This window comes from Gavialis gangeticus, unplaced genomic scaffold (genome assembly GCF_001723915.1).
Source record: "Gavialis gangeticus isolate Ggan-Ray unplaced genomic scaffold, GavGan_comp1, whole genome shotgun sequence".
NCBI lineage: Eukaryota > Metazoa > Chordata > Crocodylia > Gavialidae > Gavialis > Gavialis gangeticus.
This window is the reverse complement of record NW_017729032.1, coordinates 70,214,831-70,232,022: the sequence shown is the minus strand read 5'-3', so window position 1 is coordinate 70,232,022 and position 17,192 is coordinate 70,214,831. Positions and strand designations below refer to the sequence as shown.

Here is a 17,192-nt window from a genome sequence, read left to right as displayed (position 1 = left end):
CTTTGAACGCCTTCAAGAGACATTTGGATGTTTATCTTGCTGCGATCCTATGACCCCAGCTGACTTCCTGTCCCTGGGGGAGGGGGCTGGACTCGAAGATCTTCCGAGGTCCCTTCCAGCCCTAATGTCTATGAAATGTCTACGAAAAACTGGCACTACCTTAAAGATAGGGCTAGGACTGAAACAGCTGTGGTAATGAAGGCACATATGTTGAAACACATTAGCAGAGAGGCATGAAGAAAATCTGTAAATTGCCTGGCTTTAGCTAATACTAAAACAACTTGCTCAAGCTAAAATATTCTAGTAACACAACAAAATCACTGTCTACATGGTTTTATCAGACAAAATTCCATTTTATTCTTTACATTAAAAAAAGAGTTCCTACCATGAAAAGTGGATTATATGCAAATAGCATTGTGTCATGTACTACCTTTTTACTTCAACTGTTTTCATCGTTTTTACACTTAGCTAATTTTGAACTAGATGCTGAAGTGCTAATGGAATGACTTTAAGACTAGGGGCCAGAACAAGCTAGAAAAATAGATCAGACATACAGGATGTAGTGCACTGAGGTCTGACCTTAGGAAGCTTTCATATCTTAGTTTTCTCCTCTTGTTTTCCTTGAAGAGCTTTCATAGTAGAACACTAGGTTAGTTTTTGAGGCACTGTTAGAAATTACAGGACTCCTTAGAAAAGGTTAAGAATGATGCCTCAAGTTGCCTATTTCCTCCTTTCATACTGCACTTGTTACCTCTATTCAAGCCCATGTTATAAAACTGACTCCTTCATTAATATCAGGGAGTCTGCACTAACTTATTTCAGCAAGTTCTGATATCATCACATAGAAAAAAGATGGAATGTACACAGCTCATTACTGCTCAACAACCAGCTTTGAATTTTCCACGTACAACAGAATCTGATGATCTGATTAGTACTGCACCCAATCTGGATTAAGGGCACAATGAGCATGACTGAGACTCACTCCTAGCCTAGACCAATACACATTAGAGCGTGGACAACGTCTGCACAAGAAGCTGGTTCTGTGAAAGACCATGGGGATCCTCCCTTCTCCTGATCAGAACCTGAAGAGGGATAGAGACAGGGACACCCTGTTCTTCCTTCCAATGGCAAAATCAGGAGAGAGAGGGGATTCTACTTTCCATCTCTGAATAAAGATTACTTTTTGCATTAATAGGAGGGAGAGGATGAAATTGAGTAATATCCCATGCAGAGGCTGTGTCCATAAATAGTAACATTGATTTATGAGGCATCATCCTTACATATCAAATTAAATGAGTTGTACATCTCAACACAGCTATCACATATTATTTTGTAGATCTTTGCGGTTCACATTTGTTGGGGAAGTAGCTTTCCAGCTGTGAAAGTTTCAGTACCCCTGCTGACAAAACTGACTAGCTATTATCTCCTTTCAAACTGTCATATGGTTTATTTTTTATTGAATGAATAATGCCTTTGATCAAAAGAAGGATGCCCATCAAACAGGAAAAAGGGCTTGTGATTTTTCAGGCAAAGACATGCACCTAGTTAATGTTCTGCAGGTGCAGTAGGCAATCAATCTAGCTTCTGGCTGGATTAGCTATCATTTGCAAAAAAAAAAAAAAAAAAAAAAGCTGTTCCATAGATAATCAGGGCCAAAACCTGGCCCTACTGAACTAGTCAAATTTCTGCAGAATTGGATAGCTTGTTCCTTTCATTATTTCCCTCTCTAACCCTACGCCTCAATTTTCTTCAGCTCTGAGGAGTGATTTATTTGCAGCCAGGCTGAGGTTGCCAGGTGCAAAAAGCCAAATCAACACCTTTTGATGGCCTTGTTGAGTGCTGCAGATATTTTCTACTAAACAACACTGGGTATTCAGTATGTTAATATGTTATTTCAATCAAAATCCCTGCTGGCTCCAAGGTCGCTACAAAAAACACAGATTAGTTCCAATTTTTTTAGAGATCCCTTTGATGCCTCTTTACAGGTTTTCACTTGCTTTATAAATATAAATTTAATTCTAGTAAATAAACAAATTTGTATGGCTAAGATATTTGCCATGGTACTGCATTTTCAAAAGAAACTGCTATTTAGACTTTACTGTCTACACCTCTATAAACATTTTATACACTGGATTTGAAGGCAAGAAAATTTAAGAGTAGGAAAACAGAACTGCTACATCAATATCTTTTCTAGTCATAACTGTAATTATAGCAGTCTTGAAACATTCCACTTGTCCAGTTACCATGGGCAAATAATATCTATTTAATGTGTAAATAAAGTAAATAAATTCTTGCCCTCCCTCCCCATTTTCATCCATGCTCATACTAAAGACTGGAACTGTGCATGAGCATTCACAACTACCTTTTAAGACTGTAGTGCCAGCTGTTTAAAGCTATCACGAGTTACTGCATGTGGGCAGTTCCCTGTCAGTGTCCATACCTCTAGCGTAGTGGTTCGCAACCTTTTTCTTATTGTGTACCCCCTTCCAGATTTACTAGCTGCCCACGTAACATACATTTTATATTTTGACCTCTTAAATGCGAATTATTATCATAATGAAAATTAAATTTTCCTTTATACAATTTCTCCCATGTACCCCCCAGAGGTACCCCCGTATATGTACCACGGTTGGGGAACCCCTGCTCTACAGGGTTCTAGGCAGGGCTAAGCCCCAATAGTCAGTTGTGGGATCAGGGTCTATACTCATGGTAAAGGGCAAAATAAGACGTGTTTACTGTGGGATATAAAAACAACCAATTAACACAAGAATTTCCAAAGCAGCCTTTAATCTTAAGTGTTTTTAGTTTCTACGTGGAGGATTATTCCATATAATTGCTCATCTTCATTACACAATTGTACCTCTATGAATTTCCTACTGTCAGGAGATCCCACGTTTTTATGTTATCTTCTGAACTAGTTGCTGCCTTGTCTCCAACAATAAAAAAGTATGAAAGTTCCTTCAGCTGCCATATGTTATCGTCACAAAGACTAGAAGCATCTCAGAAGAAGAATCTATAGACAAGCAGTGTGTGTGAAATAACTGGAGGATTTGGTAATGAACTCTTTGTTGGTATCATGTGGGTGATGCTGAAAGAGAAGGTACAGTATTACCCTTTTTGGCTGACCTCATACAGAGGCTGTCCTAATCAGGTATTAATCTCTGAAACTGTAACATGTTTATATTAAAAGACAATGGGGTCTGTAGCATCCATAGTTTTAGGGTGACTTCATTCTTTGAGGACAGGAGTGGCAAATTCAAAACAGTTGGCAGGCTGGATTCAGATTACAGGACTTTTTGCAGGCCAGACAACCGACCTCCAAATCTGGTCCACAGCTCTTTTCCCCGAGACTGCCAGGACCTCTGCATCAGTGCTGACAGCCAAAGAGTTACTCAAGCTCCGTTGCCACAGTTGCTGGAGCCACAGTGGGCACACCTACGTGAGACACAACTTCACACTAGCACAGTTTACTGTGAAGTAAGCATGTGCATCTACACATGCACATGCTTACTTCACAGTTAAACCTCCCTAATCCTGAGTTAATTTGCTACCTCAAAATGTAAGTAGCAAATTTACTTGGGGATTAGTAAAAGCACTGTAGCACTCATGTAGATGCCTGACCAGAAGCAAAGGGCTTCACCAAAGGATCCTGGGTGGGGACTATGTTCCCTAGCCCGGGCAGCAGGGAGCTCCAAGCCCCCTGCTCCTGGATTGCAATTGAGGAGCAGAGGCTGGGAGACTCTTATCTGCCAGACTAAGCCCCAGTCATGGGGCTCAGGCTGGGAGACATTGTCCCTGCTCCAGCAGGAGACAACCTCCCAGAGCCAGGAGACAGCTGTCTCCTGGCCCTGTGCTCCCAGCCAGCCCCTGAGCTAGCACCCAAGGGGAGCCTGGAGCTCCCCCCGGTGGTGGTAGGTGCTCATTACCGGGCTGCAGGGAATGGTGTAAATCTGCTTCTTAATCCCTGCATGTATAGATGCCTACCCAAAAACCCTTATTCCATAGTAAATGCATGTGTAGATGCATCCAGTGTCAGGATATCCAGCACCCAGAGGGCAAATGCCACAATTTCAGTTACTAGTAGTGACCAAAATACACTGAATGAATTCTGTGGCAGTGTTCTCCTGGGTGCTGTCTACATTTACATTGCAACTTCAGCAGCCATAATGACACCTTCTCCTTGGCTACTGGCAGCCACAACAAAAAGTCTTGAGGGCCACATGACCCACCTACATGGGATGGATTTGGTCCATGAGCTATATGTTTAACAGCTGTTTCAGGAAATAGCTGATAGACTGAGTATATAGTCAAGAGCAGGGGTTCCCGAATTGTGTTATACATATCTCTAGAGGTATGCAAGATATCTCTGGGGGTTATGCAGGAGAAATTGTGTAACAGTGGATTTAATTTTCATTATTATAATAATTGGCATTTACAGGATTAAAATAAGATTGAAGGGATATATGATAACAAAAAGTTTGGGAACTTCTGCTATAAAGGCCCGAGGCTTGATTCTATCCACTCTATGACCATTTTAGATGTTGGAGGTGAGACAAAGCAGCAACAAGAGGCTGTGTATAGCCAGGATGAGCAGCTTTAACTGTCCTCATTGTGGTTCATAGAATAGGGGCATGTTAGGAACATGACCACTTTACAATCTAGCAGTTGTGGCTAGGAGAGAGGTTATTTGATGATCAAGTCACAGTAGCCTCCACAGCAAGCAAGTTCTTAGGATCCTAAAAATGCAGCAGAAGCTCTGGACAACTACTTTGAAGATCTGCAAACCAAGAGCTTGTTACCATATAACAAGGTATACAATGCAATTATTCATGATTGAAGGAAAACAGAGGTAGCTTGAAAGGAGGATTTGCTATTTCCAAGCCAGACTTTCCATATGCAATAACTTCAGTTCTGTTTTCTCTTTTATAAGTAGCCATTACATCCTGATTTGTACTATACTTTGAATGTTGTCATTTCATCTCCTAATTCCCTTAGTACTTAGTCTTTTGAAAAAAGCAGGTGGTAGCAAATGTTTCAGTCTATGTATAGGTTAAGGGCAAGTGAGAAAGCTAGTCTTTCTTCCACACCAGGGCCAAAGAATGAGGAAAATTAGCCAAAATATTCCAGGCTAGATACCTAGATATCTGGCAGAAGCCAAGGTTAAATTGGGAGGGTGGAAGCAGGGGGTCATTTTTGATTTCAGCCCAAATGGCACAGCAGATTCAAAATGTTCCCCAGCTTTCCCACCAACACAAAGCCACAATCTTTAACTTTTAGCAATCTGTTATTTGAAAAGTCCTATTGCCCCACTCTGTAGCAGAAACTTTATATTTTGCAAAGGGTAGTTTTTTGTCAGAAATGTTCATTTTTGTGTTCTCTGAAAAAAATCCACTCCAAAAATTCCAAATGACAAGCATTTGCATTTTTTGTTTGCATATATTAAGTAGAAACTTGCTACAATTTAACCACTAACTTGCTTTAATGATTCCATCATCACTGAGTGTATTGGGGATATCACTATATCGCTATATGATGAACTTTGTACTTGGTTTGCTTTTTAAAAAATCTAGCAAGTTGCACCAAAAAATAGGTTGTAAAGTCAAGCACTCAAAAGTTAGTGTGCCATAATTCAAATTGCCTGTATAACTGTATTGTATTCTAATGGAGACATACAAGGGGTGTAGAGTCTTCAGTATCTCTATATAACACAATAAAGAAGGAATTCAGAGAAAAGCAACAGGGGATTATGAGATTGCAATTCAAGGAGTATACTTACACAATCTCATAACATTTTCCCACCCTGCTGCCTTGATGAACCTGGGTCATGTAGCTGAGGGGGCTACTGTCTGCATGACAAACATCTTATTTTTTGCAAAGTTGAAAAATGTTAAATGAATGAGGCTGGGAGACAGGAATAAAGGATAGTTTCAGGTGTTGGAGAGTTGGACACTGTCCTGGAAAACTGGATTCTATCCCTCTTCTGCTTAGGAATCTAAGTGATGCAAGAAAATGTCTTAAACTAAAATCTTGTTGACAGGTGGTTTCTAAGTTTTCTTTAATGTTTGTAAAATGGAGAATTATATCCCTTCAATTCACAGGGGTGGTATGAAAATAGATTCATTAATATCTGTGAAACCCAGAAACTGGAATAATAAAAGCTAATGAGGAAGTTAATGGTTGTGCTCCAGAACAAAATTTGACAAGCATGCAATAAATATGGCATAGGGTCACACATTCCACGTACTGATAACAACATGCTCATTAAGCAAGCTCTGGACATTTTGTGCACTGAATGGGGTGGAGGCCCTATGGAGAACAACGTAATCCTTACTGGTAGTTAAATATAGTAGTAGCTAATAAGCATAAAGGAGCCAAATTAAAATTGCATTAGCAACCTTTCAGCACTTGTTAAATTGAAGTGCTTTACTTTACAACCTTAGTATTATTTTTAGCATTTTCCCCCATGTCTGTGTACAGATATATAAACTACAGTGGTTCTCTACACACCTTACATGGAACAATATTTTCAATATAGGTTTGCATCTCAAGTAATAAAGAAGTTGGAGCCATACCACCTTTTTCTTTTGTATGGCAACTTAAAAAGCAACACTAATGGTCAATTTCTGTTTCACTTTGATTCTGTGACTTCACTTTATGACTTCCTTTGACAAAGAAGGAATCAAGACAAATGGAGATGAATCATGAAGTGCAGCAATTCAGTAGATGCCCCATTATTTGGGTATCTTTTTTATTTTTGCATATTGGGGCCCTCTTTCATTTATCATTTGTGTAGCCAGTGTTCACAACACCTAAACAAGGTTGTGGTGGTGTTTGCTGTGATCCATACATAAAATGCCATGATGGAATCAGGTGGTTGATCTATAGGGTCTTTAATCAGGCCTTGATTCTTGACAACTTGTCAGGTCCCTTCCAGCCCCTAACGATTATGGGCATGTGTAGACAAAATGGGGGGACTAAATTGAAACAGCAGGTTTTTAAAAACACTGCTGCAATTTAGAGCCAATTAAGCCCCTGTGTTATGCACACACTGGACTTACCTGCCTCTCTGTGGTGAAGCAGTCCTTGGACTGCGGTGCGGGCGGGGAGGAGCTGGTGCTTCCCTCTGCAGCAGTGGTGGACACCCCCTCAGGTGGCACCCACCCACAGGCACCCAGCTTGGGTGGTCCCAGGGGGGCACCACAGCCATGGAGGGAAGCACCGGGTTCCTGTGCAGCTCAGGCAGGCAGGCAGGCTCTGGGGTTGGAGGCAGTGGGGGTGAGATCAGGTTTGCCACTTTTCTTGGGCAGAGCCTGCCTTCCTGGGCTACTGCCAGGCTGCCTGCAGGGCTTCCTGCAGAGCCATGGAGCTGCACAGAGCCCAGTCCTTCACTTCGCAGCTGTAGGGGCAGCAAACTAAAACTCCTCAGAGAAGTTTTAATTTGCTGTACCCCAAGTCATTTAAGGCACATTATGCCACTGAATTTCCTACAGGGGCTGGAATTAATGCGCAATACACTGCTGAGGTATTCAAACACCGACACTATTAAAGTGGTGGAAAAGTATTTAGCCCAATTTAAAGTGTCTTGCACACAGGCCCCTCATTTCATCTACACATGGCCTATGGTTCTATGATTCTATGAACTGTTTTTGCATGTAGTCCTTCATTTGTCTTGTGGTGACAATTCCAACATTTTGAGATTTTAAGGTGCTGACCTGTAAGATTCCTAAACTGAAAGCTGTACCTTGGGAGATTTGCAGATTTTCATCAATAGGCAAGTTTGAGTTTGTTATAACATCAGAGTCATAACAACAACACTCCACTCAGCACAATCTACTTCCCTTCCACAGACATAGCAAGCTTGCAAGCAAATGAGAACACCAAATGTCAGTCCACATTTCATCTCACGGCATATTTGAAACTTGAAGATATAGTTTTTCATCTTATCTGGTATAAAAGTATGAGCAATGCCATGGATCTTTCCCATAGGACTCACTGAGGTAAAGCACTGCTGTTCCAAGGAATTATTCTGGTTATTCAGAAGTCTTACCTTTTCTCTTTGAATTGCTTTCTTTTTCTGGATTTCAGCTTCTTCAGCCTCTCTCTTGATTCGTGCATATTCTTCTCTCTTAAGCTATATAGAATTAAAACATCCACAGAGATGGCATTACAGCTTGTTTTTTGATAATGTATGTCTTTCAGCCCTAAGTCCTGGTCCTGATGAAAATTACAAAGAAAAACAAAAACCAACTGCCTGCAACTTACTGTAATTAGACAACAATGCCATGGACTATATAATAGCTCTACCATTAACTAACAGTAAGTTACCCAAGAATCTACACTGCTGAATGACAGTTTACAAAGGTCTATATATTTTATAATGGGAATAACACCTTGATCCCTCAAAGTCAGTTGTTACATCGATTGGTTCGTTAATGTTTATGCAGCATGTTGAAAAATATAGAAGAGTGCAATATACATGGCATTATTACTATCCTGGTTGCCATCTTATAAATGATCTGCAATATGATTTACTACATATTTATGGCTAGACTCCTCATTTTCTATGTTTTCAAGCTTTCATTTGACTCCCTTCTCAAGTTTTATGCCTTTCTTTTGTCACACAGCTGAGAATTCATTTTATAGTCATAATGAAACAGTGACATGAAACAGTCTTTCCTGAATTACACTGAAATCAGATTCATTCTTCCTGACCTTTTGCTGATATTTAGATTGCATGAGGTTGATTTGTTGTTTTTGTCTTACTTCAGCCTCTGATATTCTTCCACCTAAAAATATAAATTACATTTTATATGTTAAATGAAATATTTTAAACTCACAAGGTCTGTCATTAAAGACACCATAATACAATAATTAAAATTATGCAAAAATAGGACCATTTTTATATTTATAACTGTTTAACATTAATTTACAGCTAAAAAGGTCTTTTTGACCATTTTGTACTGCTTCCACCAGCCAGGGTCTTGTATAATACTGATAAATATCTCAAGTCCTGAGAGTTCATCATTTTATTTGGGTGATATTCTACCATCTAATAACATCTTGTCTTCTAGATGAGTTTTCTGATGTTCAGCCCACGTTTTCCCTTTGCTCAGTCAAAGTTATATATTAGCTTGGTCAAACAGCATCCATTTTATCAAGCACTTTGTCACTGAGATTTTTCACTAGCTTTGTGTGAGCATTAACAAGGCATGCAAATCATTTAATACAAAACAGTTCTCTCCTTGTTAACAAAGGAGAAAAATCTCTATTATGAAATGCAATCAAAAGTTCAGTCAAGCTACCCTCATACAGCTCAGTAGAAGCAGGAGTTGTTTCCAGAGGTCTGGGCTTTTCAGTACCAATATCCACCCTCAGGCTATGTAAAGCGTTGAGGACAGAGCACAGATCAGAAGGAACCCAATAGAACTTTACTCCTGTCATACTATGAGAGAAGCAAAATAACTGATTTAACCCAATTGTTCTCAATTCTTTTCCCTATCGAGTCCTCCATTTAGGAAAAGCAATCTTTTCTCCCCTAGTTCCTGTTTAGACACGCTAAGTATATATGGCTTGTAATCCCATAATTATCTTTTGCTCTTCTCTGAATTTCTTCTTTTCTATGGGCATGCCTACACGAGATGGCCACTGCACAGTTGTTACTGCACAGTCATTTAGTACTTGCATAACCAAGCACTAAATGACTGAGCACTAACTGGCATTATCGCACAGTAGTGTCCCAGCACAGTTGCCTGGTAATGTTTACTGAGGAGTAGTTCGTTACTACTGTGCAGTAGTGTTGCATCACTGTTCATGCCGGGCGACGCTGCTGTGCAGTAGTAATGCGCTGCTACACAGTAAGCATCTCATCTAGATACACCCTGTGTGTCTACACAGAGGTATTCAAGCCTTCATGCAGTATTCCAGAAGTAGTTGCCTATAAAACACTAACACAACCATTACCCCCCTAGTAGGGGTAGAGATCCTAAGTCTCTGAAACTAGAAGGAGATATAAATGCATTCAATTCCCAGCAAAAACTCAAGGTGGTTTACAATAAAAGACAGACAAAAGAAAAGAATACACTGTGAAATAAAAGCTCTTTAAACAATATCCCAGCTTGGCTTGCTCAAATAGGAAAGTCTTCCAGTGAGGTCCAGGCCTCAGTGCTGGGGTCCTCAAAAGGGAGGGAATTCCAAAGCTGAGGAGTAACTACTGAGAAACATCTCCCATGTGATTTTGTCAAGCAGGCTGATGGTACTAGAAGTACAGGGATGACAAACCCATGGCACATGTGGCACAGCTGCTTTGTTTACTTAGCACACAGCAGATCCGGCAGGGAGAATTATACCCCTCCCTGGCAGGGAATACTTCTCAGATAAGGCAATGAAGAAAGAACGGGGCAGAGGGATGAGACTGGTACACTAGCCAATAAGGTTGGTCCCCACTGTAGTGGAAGGTTGCTCTTAGCAGATCTTAGTGATTTTGATGGAGCACAAGGGAGGGGTTGGTCCCTTAGGGCCCAAGCTGTTTAGGTCCTTTTAGTCAAAACCAGCAACCTGAAAACTATTGGGAGCCAGTGCAGACTCTAAACCACCGAAGTTATGTGCTCCTACAGACCTATCCCCATCTGAAGGCGGGCCACTACATTCTGCACCAGCTGCAGCTTCCAAGAAGTCATAAAGAGCTGCCCCAAATAGAGCACGCTGCAGTAGTCTAAACTCAAGGTTACAAAAGCATTGATGATGATGGCCAGCTCCAAGTCCCAAAGGAAAGACACTCCTAGCCACTGCCACCCTCTGAAATTCCAGGTGCAACAGAGCATCTACAAGCACACCAAGGCTGCAAACTTGAGTCAGAAGGGACGGTTGAACTCTATCAATGATAGATGTCCCAAACCCCCATCCTTGCTCCCATGCCTCCTCCCCCATCTCCCTACAAGCCAAGCAGTGTGCCCACCAGTACTACCACCTCTGTCTTGTCTGGATTCAGTTTCAGTTGGTTTACCCACTTCCAGCTGCCAACTGCAGTCAGGCCCTGGGAAAAGATCAAAACCGTTGGGCCCGGGGTAGATGAAAGAAAGTGATAGAATTAGGTGTCGTCAGCATACTGATGAGATCTCACTCCAAATCTCTGCATTTTCTCACCCAGTATATTCATATACACATTAAACAAAAGAGGTGACAAGATGGAGCCATGGGAAATTCCACAGGAAGGATCCCAGGAGGGACAAGGAGCACTTGCCAAGTCACATAAAAGCTTTATCAGCCTGTCATGGTTTTCAGGAGTCAGAGCAGCAATCAGACTAAATTGTCCCCAGCTGGCTCCTTGCTTGCATGGATGTGGCTGCCTGTTTATGCACTGTAGCTCTTTCAGCGCCTAGGACGCTCCAGGAAGATACAAGACAGGTTCCTCTCTGTTTAGCCTTGGGCTACTGATTCAATGTTCTTAATTTCCCAGTTCCTAGTTTCCTTAGATCCTACTTAGGTCCCACCTTCTTTAGGTCCTGCTTCTTTGTTCCAAGTGTCTTAGGTCCTGCTGATTTGTTCCTGGTTTCTTGTGCACTGGATCCTGCTTCCTGGCTTCATCCTGGTCCCTGCTGACTGTCTGTTCCAGACTCTAGCCTTGAGCCTTTGTGTTCCAGACTACCTTGCTGTGTCCTTGACTCTTTGTGCTCAAGACCCCAGTCCAGACCCTTATTGTTTAACACCCATCTCCTAGTTTGTCACCTAGTTTGGCTATCATCTACATCCCAGCTCAGTCCAGGTATAGCTGCCTGCTCTATACTCCCTGCTAGTGACTGTAGTCTGGATCCCTGCTTCATATTCCTTATGCCCTTTGACTTGTGGATCTATCCAGGTTAACTACCTACAGACTTCACCCTCTTGACCCACCTGTTCCTGCACCGCTAGCTAATTGGGACCCTTGCTTCCCTTATCTTGCCTGCTTCTGATCTCCTGGATTGTGACTGTCACCTACACCCTGATGTGTCCCTGGCGATGGTGAACTCTATCAATGGCTGCTCAATGGTGCCCAATGATGGCCACTATCTTGGGCACAGCTTACTTTGTCCATCTCCAAGCAAAGATTGTTGACCAAGCCCACAAGTTCAGAGTGTGCAATACTCAGAATGAAAACCAACCTGACAAGTGACCAGGAATCCAGTCACATCCAGATGTATCTGGAGCTGTCAGAAAACCACCCATTCAAAAACCTTCCTCTAAAAAGGGAGCTTGGAAACAGGATAGATGCCTAGGTAGTCAACGTCAAGAAACTGTTTCTTGACTAGAGGCTGGACAATTGCAGATTTAAGAATGTTGGCACCTTACTTTCTTGGACAAAAGTGTTAATAACCCTGCCAGCAATGGCCTTAGTCTATGGAGATACTTTCATACATAGGAATTTGAGGGAATCAAAAGCACACAAGCCAACATATTTATTGCATGTGAAAAGTAGTTGTCACATGAATGACCTACATAAACAGTTTTTTCCTCACTCTGAACATTTTGCTGTTCTCTAACCATATTTCTAGCTTCTCTTGAGCCTTTTGTACAGGCAACCCCTGCTTAGTGCTCTTAATTGGTTCCTGAAAAACAGAGCAGTAAGTGAAACAAGCATTAAGTGAAACCAAAAGTATCTGATGACCCAAGTTGGTGACACAATTGTTCTTAATGACCTAAGATGGTGACTGCAAGTGTTATAATGAAACTTGCTGAGTGTTAAGTGAAATCAGGTATCAATTTTAAATGAGCGTTATAGTGAAATAGCACTAAGTGAAACAGCATTAAGCAGGGCTTATGTTTTTCCACTTCCCTCCTTGACGTCACTAACTCCTTGCATTGTAGTGTTATCTACAAATTTACACTTGCTCCCAGTTCTTTATGTTAAATATAACCACATGTATCGTCAATCTCCAAGGCAAACATTCTACTGGACATCAGCCACATCTCAATATATTACTGTTCATCATTACAGTTTGCTTACAACCTTTCAACCAGTTTTCAATCTACTCAACAGTGCTCAGACCCAAGCCAGCTTGAATTAATTTTTCAAATAAGATTCTGTGGAACATTATATCAAAATGTTTTATTAATGTCAAAATATATTATGATTTGTGCATTTCCTTTATGTAATTTGATCAAAAAAGCAATCGAGTTTGTCAGGCACAATTTGTTCTTTGTACACCTGCTCTATTTATTGCTTAGAGTTCCATTATCTAAGGGTAAGGATGGAACTTCAATTATTTGTTCTTATCGTCTCTCTACGGTACCTGAAATTACCTAGTACCTGAAAAGATTGGATTTCTGCCAGTTACACAAATATTGCTGATTTGAAATTCTCACAATATTTATTCAAAGTATAGGCAAAAAATGTTATAGAACTTCAGCTTAGAGAACTCTCCAGTGATTTGGGTATGGTATAGTCTCTTGAAAATGATTCACTCTCACAGAAGGATGCATTCAAAGAATTTTCATTACAACAAGGACCTACAGTTGTCACAGTAATGATACCGCTTGTATTCTCTCCTACCCTTAAGCCTCTTCAGTCTCAGTAAATTTAGAGCTAAAGTTTTTTGCCTTTTAAGATGTTGAATATAATAAGTATTTCTCACTAATCCTCAGTTGTCATTGGCATTGCGATCTGGTAAGTACCAGACCAGGCTAGAAGGGCAATGGGTAGTCCTCTAATGTCCCTTTCTACCACCATTCTTTCATCTTTTGTATTAATTCAACCTTGGGTTACTAGAGATAGCTATTAGATGAGTGGTATTTTTTTCCGAACTCCACAGTCCATTTTTACTGTTCATTCCCTTCCTCACCCCTCTATTTTATTCTTATCCAGTTTTCCAATTCTGAAAGATTCTGTTCCAGTTTCATGTGATATTTTCCAGTTAGGTGAGTGTTGTAAAAATATTCCATAAAGAAGGTTAGATTGTGAAAGAATTAAAAAAGAGCAACCAAAATGATCAGGGGCATGGAGCAGTTGCCATTCCAGGAAACTAAAAAAGTTACAACTCTTTAGTTTGGCAAGGAGAAGGCTCATGGGGGAGGTCTATAATGACAGAGTCATGAAGGGTGTGAACCAAGTGAACAGGAAACTGTTTTTCACCAAATCTCATAATACTTGAACTAGGGGCCACCCAGTAAAATTAATACGAGACAAGTTGAAAACTAAGATAATGTACTTATTTATGCAATGCTTATTTAACTTGTGGAATTCATTACCACAGGAGGTGGTAGAAGCAGATAGCACAGACAGTTCAAAAAGGGACAGGATAAATTCATAATGGATAAATCTATTCATGGCTATTGAACAGAATGGTTAGAGATGTTTTCTCTGGCTACTAAACCAATAATGGTGGATGTTAGGGAGAGTATTGAATAAGGGACAGATCACTCCAGAGAGATCTTGTTCAGTACTCTTCCTCTATAGCAGTGGACTCTAACCATTTTAAGTAGGAGATCACCTTTGGCATTTAAAGCAACTCAAGATCTACTATGTGCTGCCATCACCTCCCGCCCCCCCCCCCGCCCCCCCAGAAAGTAAGTCTGTGGGGAGGAAAGGAGGGGGAGCAGATCAAGGCAGAGGGAGAAAAAATTATTTGAGGGCATGCCTCCCAAGCAAGTAAGTCCCACCAGGCTGGGACCCCACTCAACTTATGCCTGTTCCTGCCTCTGTGCCACTGTCCCTCAATCTACCCCCGCCCCTTCCCTCCCCCACAGACTGACCTGCTGGGCTGGGGTGCATGCATGCATGCATGCATGTGAGCACTCATCCCCCCACCCCAGCCTCAGATCAACTCCAGGAGGCTCCAAGACCTACCACAAGAGGCTCCGAGATCTATCACTGCTCTATGGTATCCACTTCATCCACTGTTAGAGACAAGATAGTGAACTAGAAGGACCGTTCGTGTGACCCAGTATGGCACTTTGTATGGTCCACCTCTTCACCTACTACAATCTCTATACCAGGAGTCACCTTTAACATTCTTTGACACCTTAAACATAGGCTTCCCTCACGTGACTCACCAAGAACCAAAAACAAATGGCTTCCTCAAATATTTTTATAGCCAAATAAGTTAGTTTTCTTTACAAATAAGCTTGTTTCATATTCCTCCCTCAAGGACAAGCTGACAGAATCTGGCATTTGGAAGTCATAAGACATAAACACTTTTCATTTGTATTTTTTGAAAATAAGAGTTTCTGCAAGGCTCAGAAGAGATTTTACAAATGAGAAAATGAAACCTTTGTACTTGATGAACCTTTGTATAGTCCAGCTTGTTAACCCACTAGGTATATATAATATCTCTTTAGCGATATTAACCTACAACACATCTTAAAAAGCAGAGCACAAGATAATTCTTGTTTATTTTTTTGTAATACACCACTTCAGTTCATATCTGTAGTCTTACCCAGTCTCTGTGGTGTCAAATTAATTGGTCCTGACCTGTGCTGTTCCTTCCACCTCTCCAGATCTTCCAGTTCTTTCTTAGCAACTGAAAAAGAGAACGAAATAATGGGCCTTGCCTACAGAACATAGGGTACTTCTAAAAAGTGTAAAACATTTAATACCCAGGGCAGAAACATGGTTAGCATACACTAATGGTTTGACCAGAAGTTAACCAGTACAAAACAGACATCAACTACTGAGCAGCTTTTCTTGCTGAAAGTCTTCAAATTCAAACCCCATTAAAAATGGTTTAAATGGGCACAGTTATGATGCACTGGCTAGCATCACTATCCAAAGCTAAGTTTAAATAGGAAATTTACTCTGGACATAAATACATGCAAAAAACACACAAGTCACAGGTCACCCTTCATTGATCATTCATATTTCTTCCTGTGTTTGTTTAGTCCAAAAGTGGTGGGAAGAGGCATAACTAGCAAAGTTTGTTAGTCTGTGCAGGGAGGAGTGTCACTGAACACTGAAGGGAAGGAGTTGCTGAAGGCGGCGGTGTCTTAATTTTCTCCAGGGACCTATACATTCCCTGAATGCTGATGCTACTGGTCTGCCTACACTGCCCGCCACCTCTACAGCTGGCTGTTGCCACAGTAGAGACTCCCCAGCTGGTGCCTGAGCTGGTATCCTGTCCCTCTCCATTCCCCCCCCCATCCTATGTTAAGCTACTGACTGTGGGAGTATCATGAGAAACCAAATCCATACTGAAGCAAGCTAGCTTTATGGATAGAAAATGAATGCACACCCTGTAGCATGGCACACTGGTGTATAGTTTGCTTCACTACTTTTCTGAAGGGGTACAGATCAGAAGCAGACAGAAGAATATAGATCTGTGTTGTGGCAGTCCTGCAACTTGGGGTGTGGACAGAAGTGCAGCTCCCAGCTGTAACTTAGAATAATTTCTGCAAAGTGTTCTGAGTTGCACTGTTACCCTAGACCAAACAGAAGTTCACTGTTGGTTCCAGGGAGGGGAGGGGGAATCTAGCTGCAGGCTGGGAGCCTGCAGCCAGGTTCCCATAGCAACACCTAGGCTCCCTGCCAGTGCTCGCTCTTCTCAGAACAGGAGGGAGTTCATTCTTGGGGCTCCCCAGACAGTGCTGAAGGGTGGGGTGGGTGAACTGGAGCCCTCCCACCTTGAGGAGACTCCAATATACCTGCCCCACCCTCCGAAAGGTGATGAAAAACCCCAGACTGAGCTCCCTCCCCTCTCTTTTTCCCCTCTGATTCTGAAAACAGTGACAGGCTGGGAGCTCTGGAGATGTAAGTTACAGAAGATGCTATATTTTGAAATGTCTTTATCTGATACTTCATGCAATGAGGGTTCATATTTTCACCCTATCATCCATTTTTAAGCTGTTTGTGGTCATACACTTGTGCTTGGTCACAGCTACAAACTTATTTCTGTGGCCAGATCATGGAAAAAGATTGTTCCTTTGGTCTGCACCCTTGGTGATTTCCCTTTGTAGTAAGGCCAACACGAGCTATGGTAACAGCACAATTTAGCACAGTATTTAGGTTCCTCTAAGACAGGGTGGGCAAAATATGGCCCACGGGCCATATCTGGCCCGCCAGGCCATTCCATCTGGCCCAATGGGTCCCAAAAAATTTAGAAAATTAATATTTATCTGCTCCTGGCTGCCTGTCAAAGATAACAGGATCCAAGAGCAGTAGGACCCAGGAGAAGCTGGCAGGACTCATCAGCAAGGCCAGCCTGGCCCTGCTGTACCCCACCCCCTAA

The 17,192-nt window shown here is 41.6% G+C and overlaps 1 protein-coding gene across 1 annotated transcript in view; it reads right to left on the bottom strand.

The window, feature by feature from the left end:
- EPSTI1 (epithelial stromal interaction 1) overlaps window positions 1–17,192 on the bottom strand; it is a 131,713-nt gene that overhangs the window by 84,790 nt on the left and 29,731 nt on the right. The window contains exons 3-5 of the mRNA XM_019525289.1: window positions 15,408–15,491; window positions 8,713–8,786; window positions 8,048–8,131 (exon numbers count right to left, since the gene is read on the bottom strand). Of these exons, the coding sequence (XP_019380834.1) occupies window positions 8,048–8,131; window positions 8,713–8,786; window positions 15,408–15,491 (242 nt within the window). The remainder of the gene's footprint in view (window positions 1–8,047; window positions 8,132–8,712; window positions 8,787–15,407; window positions 15,492–17,192) is intronic.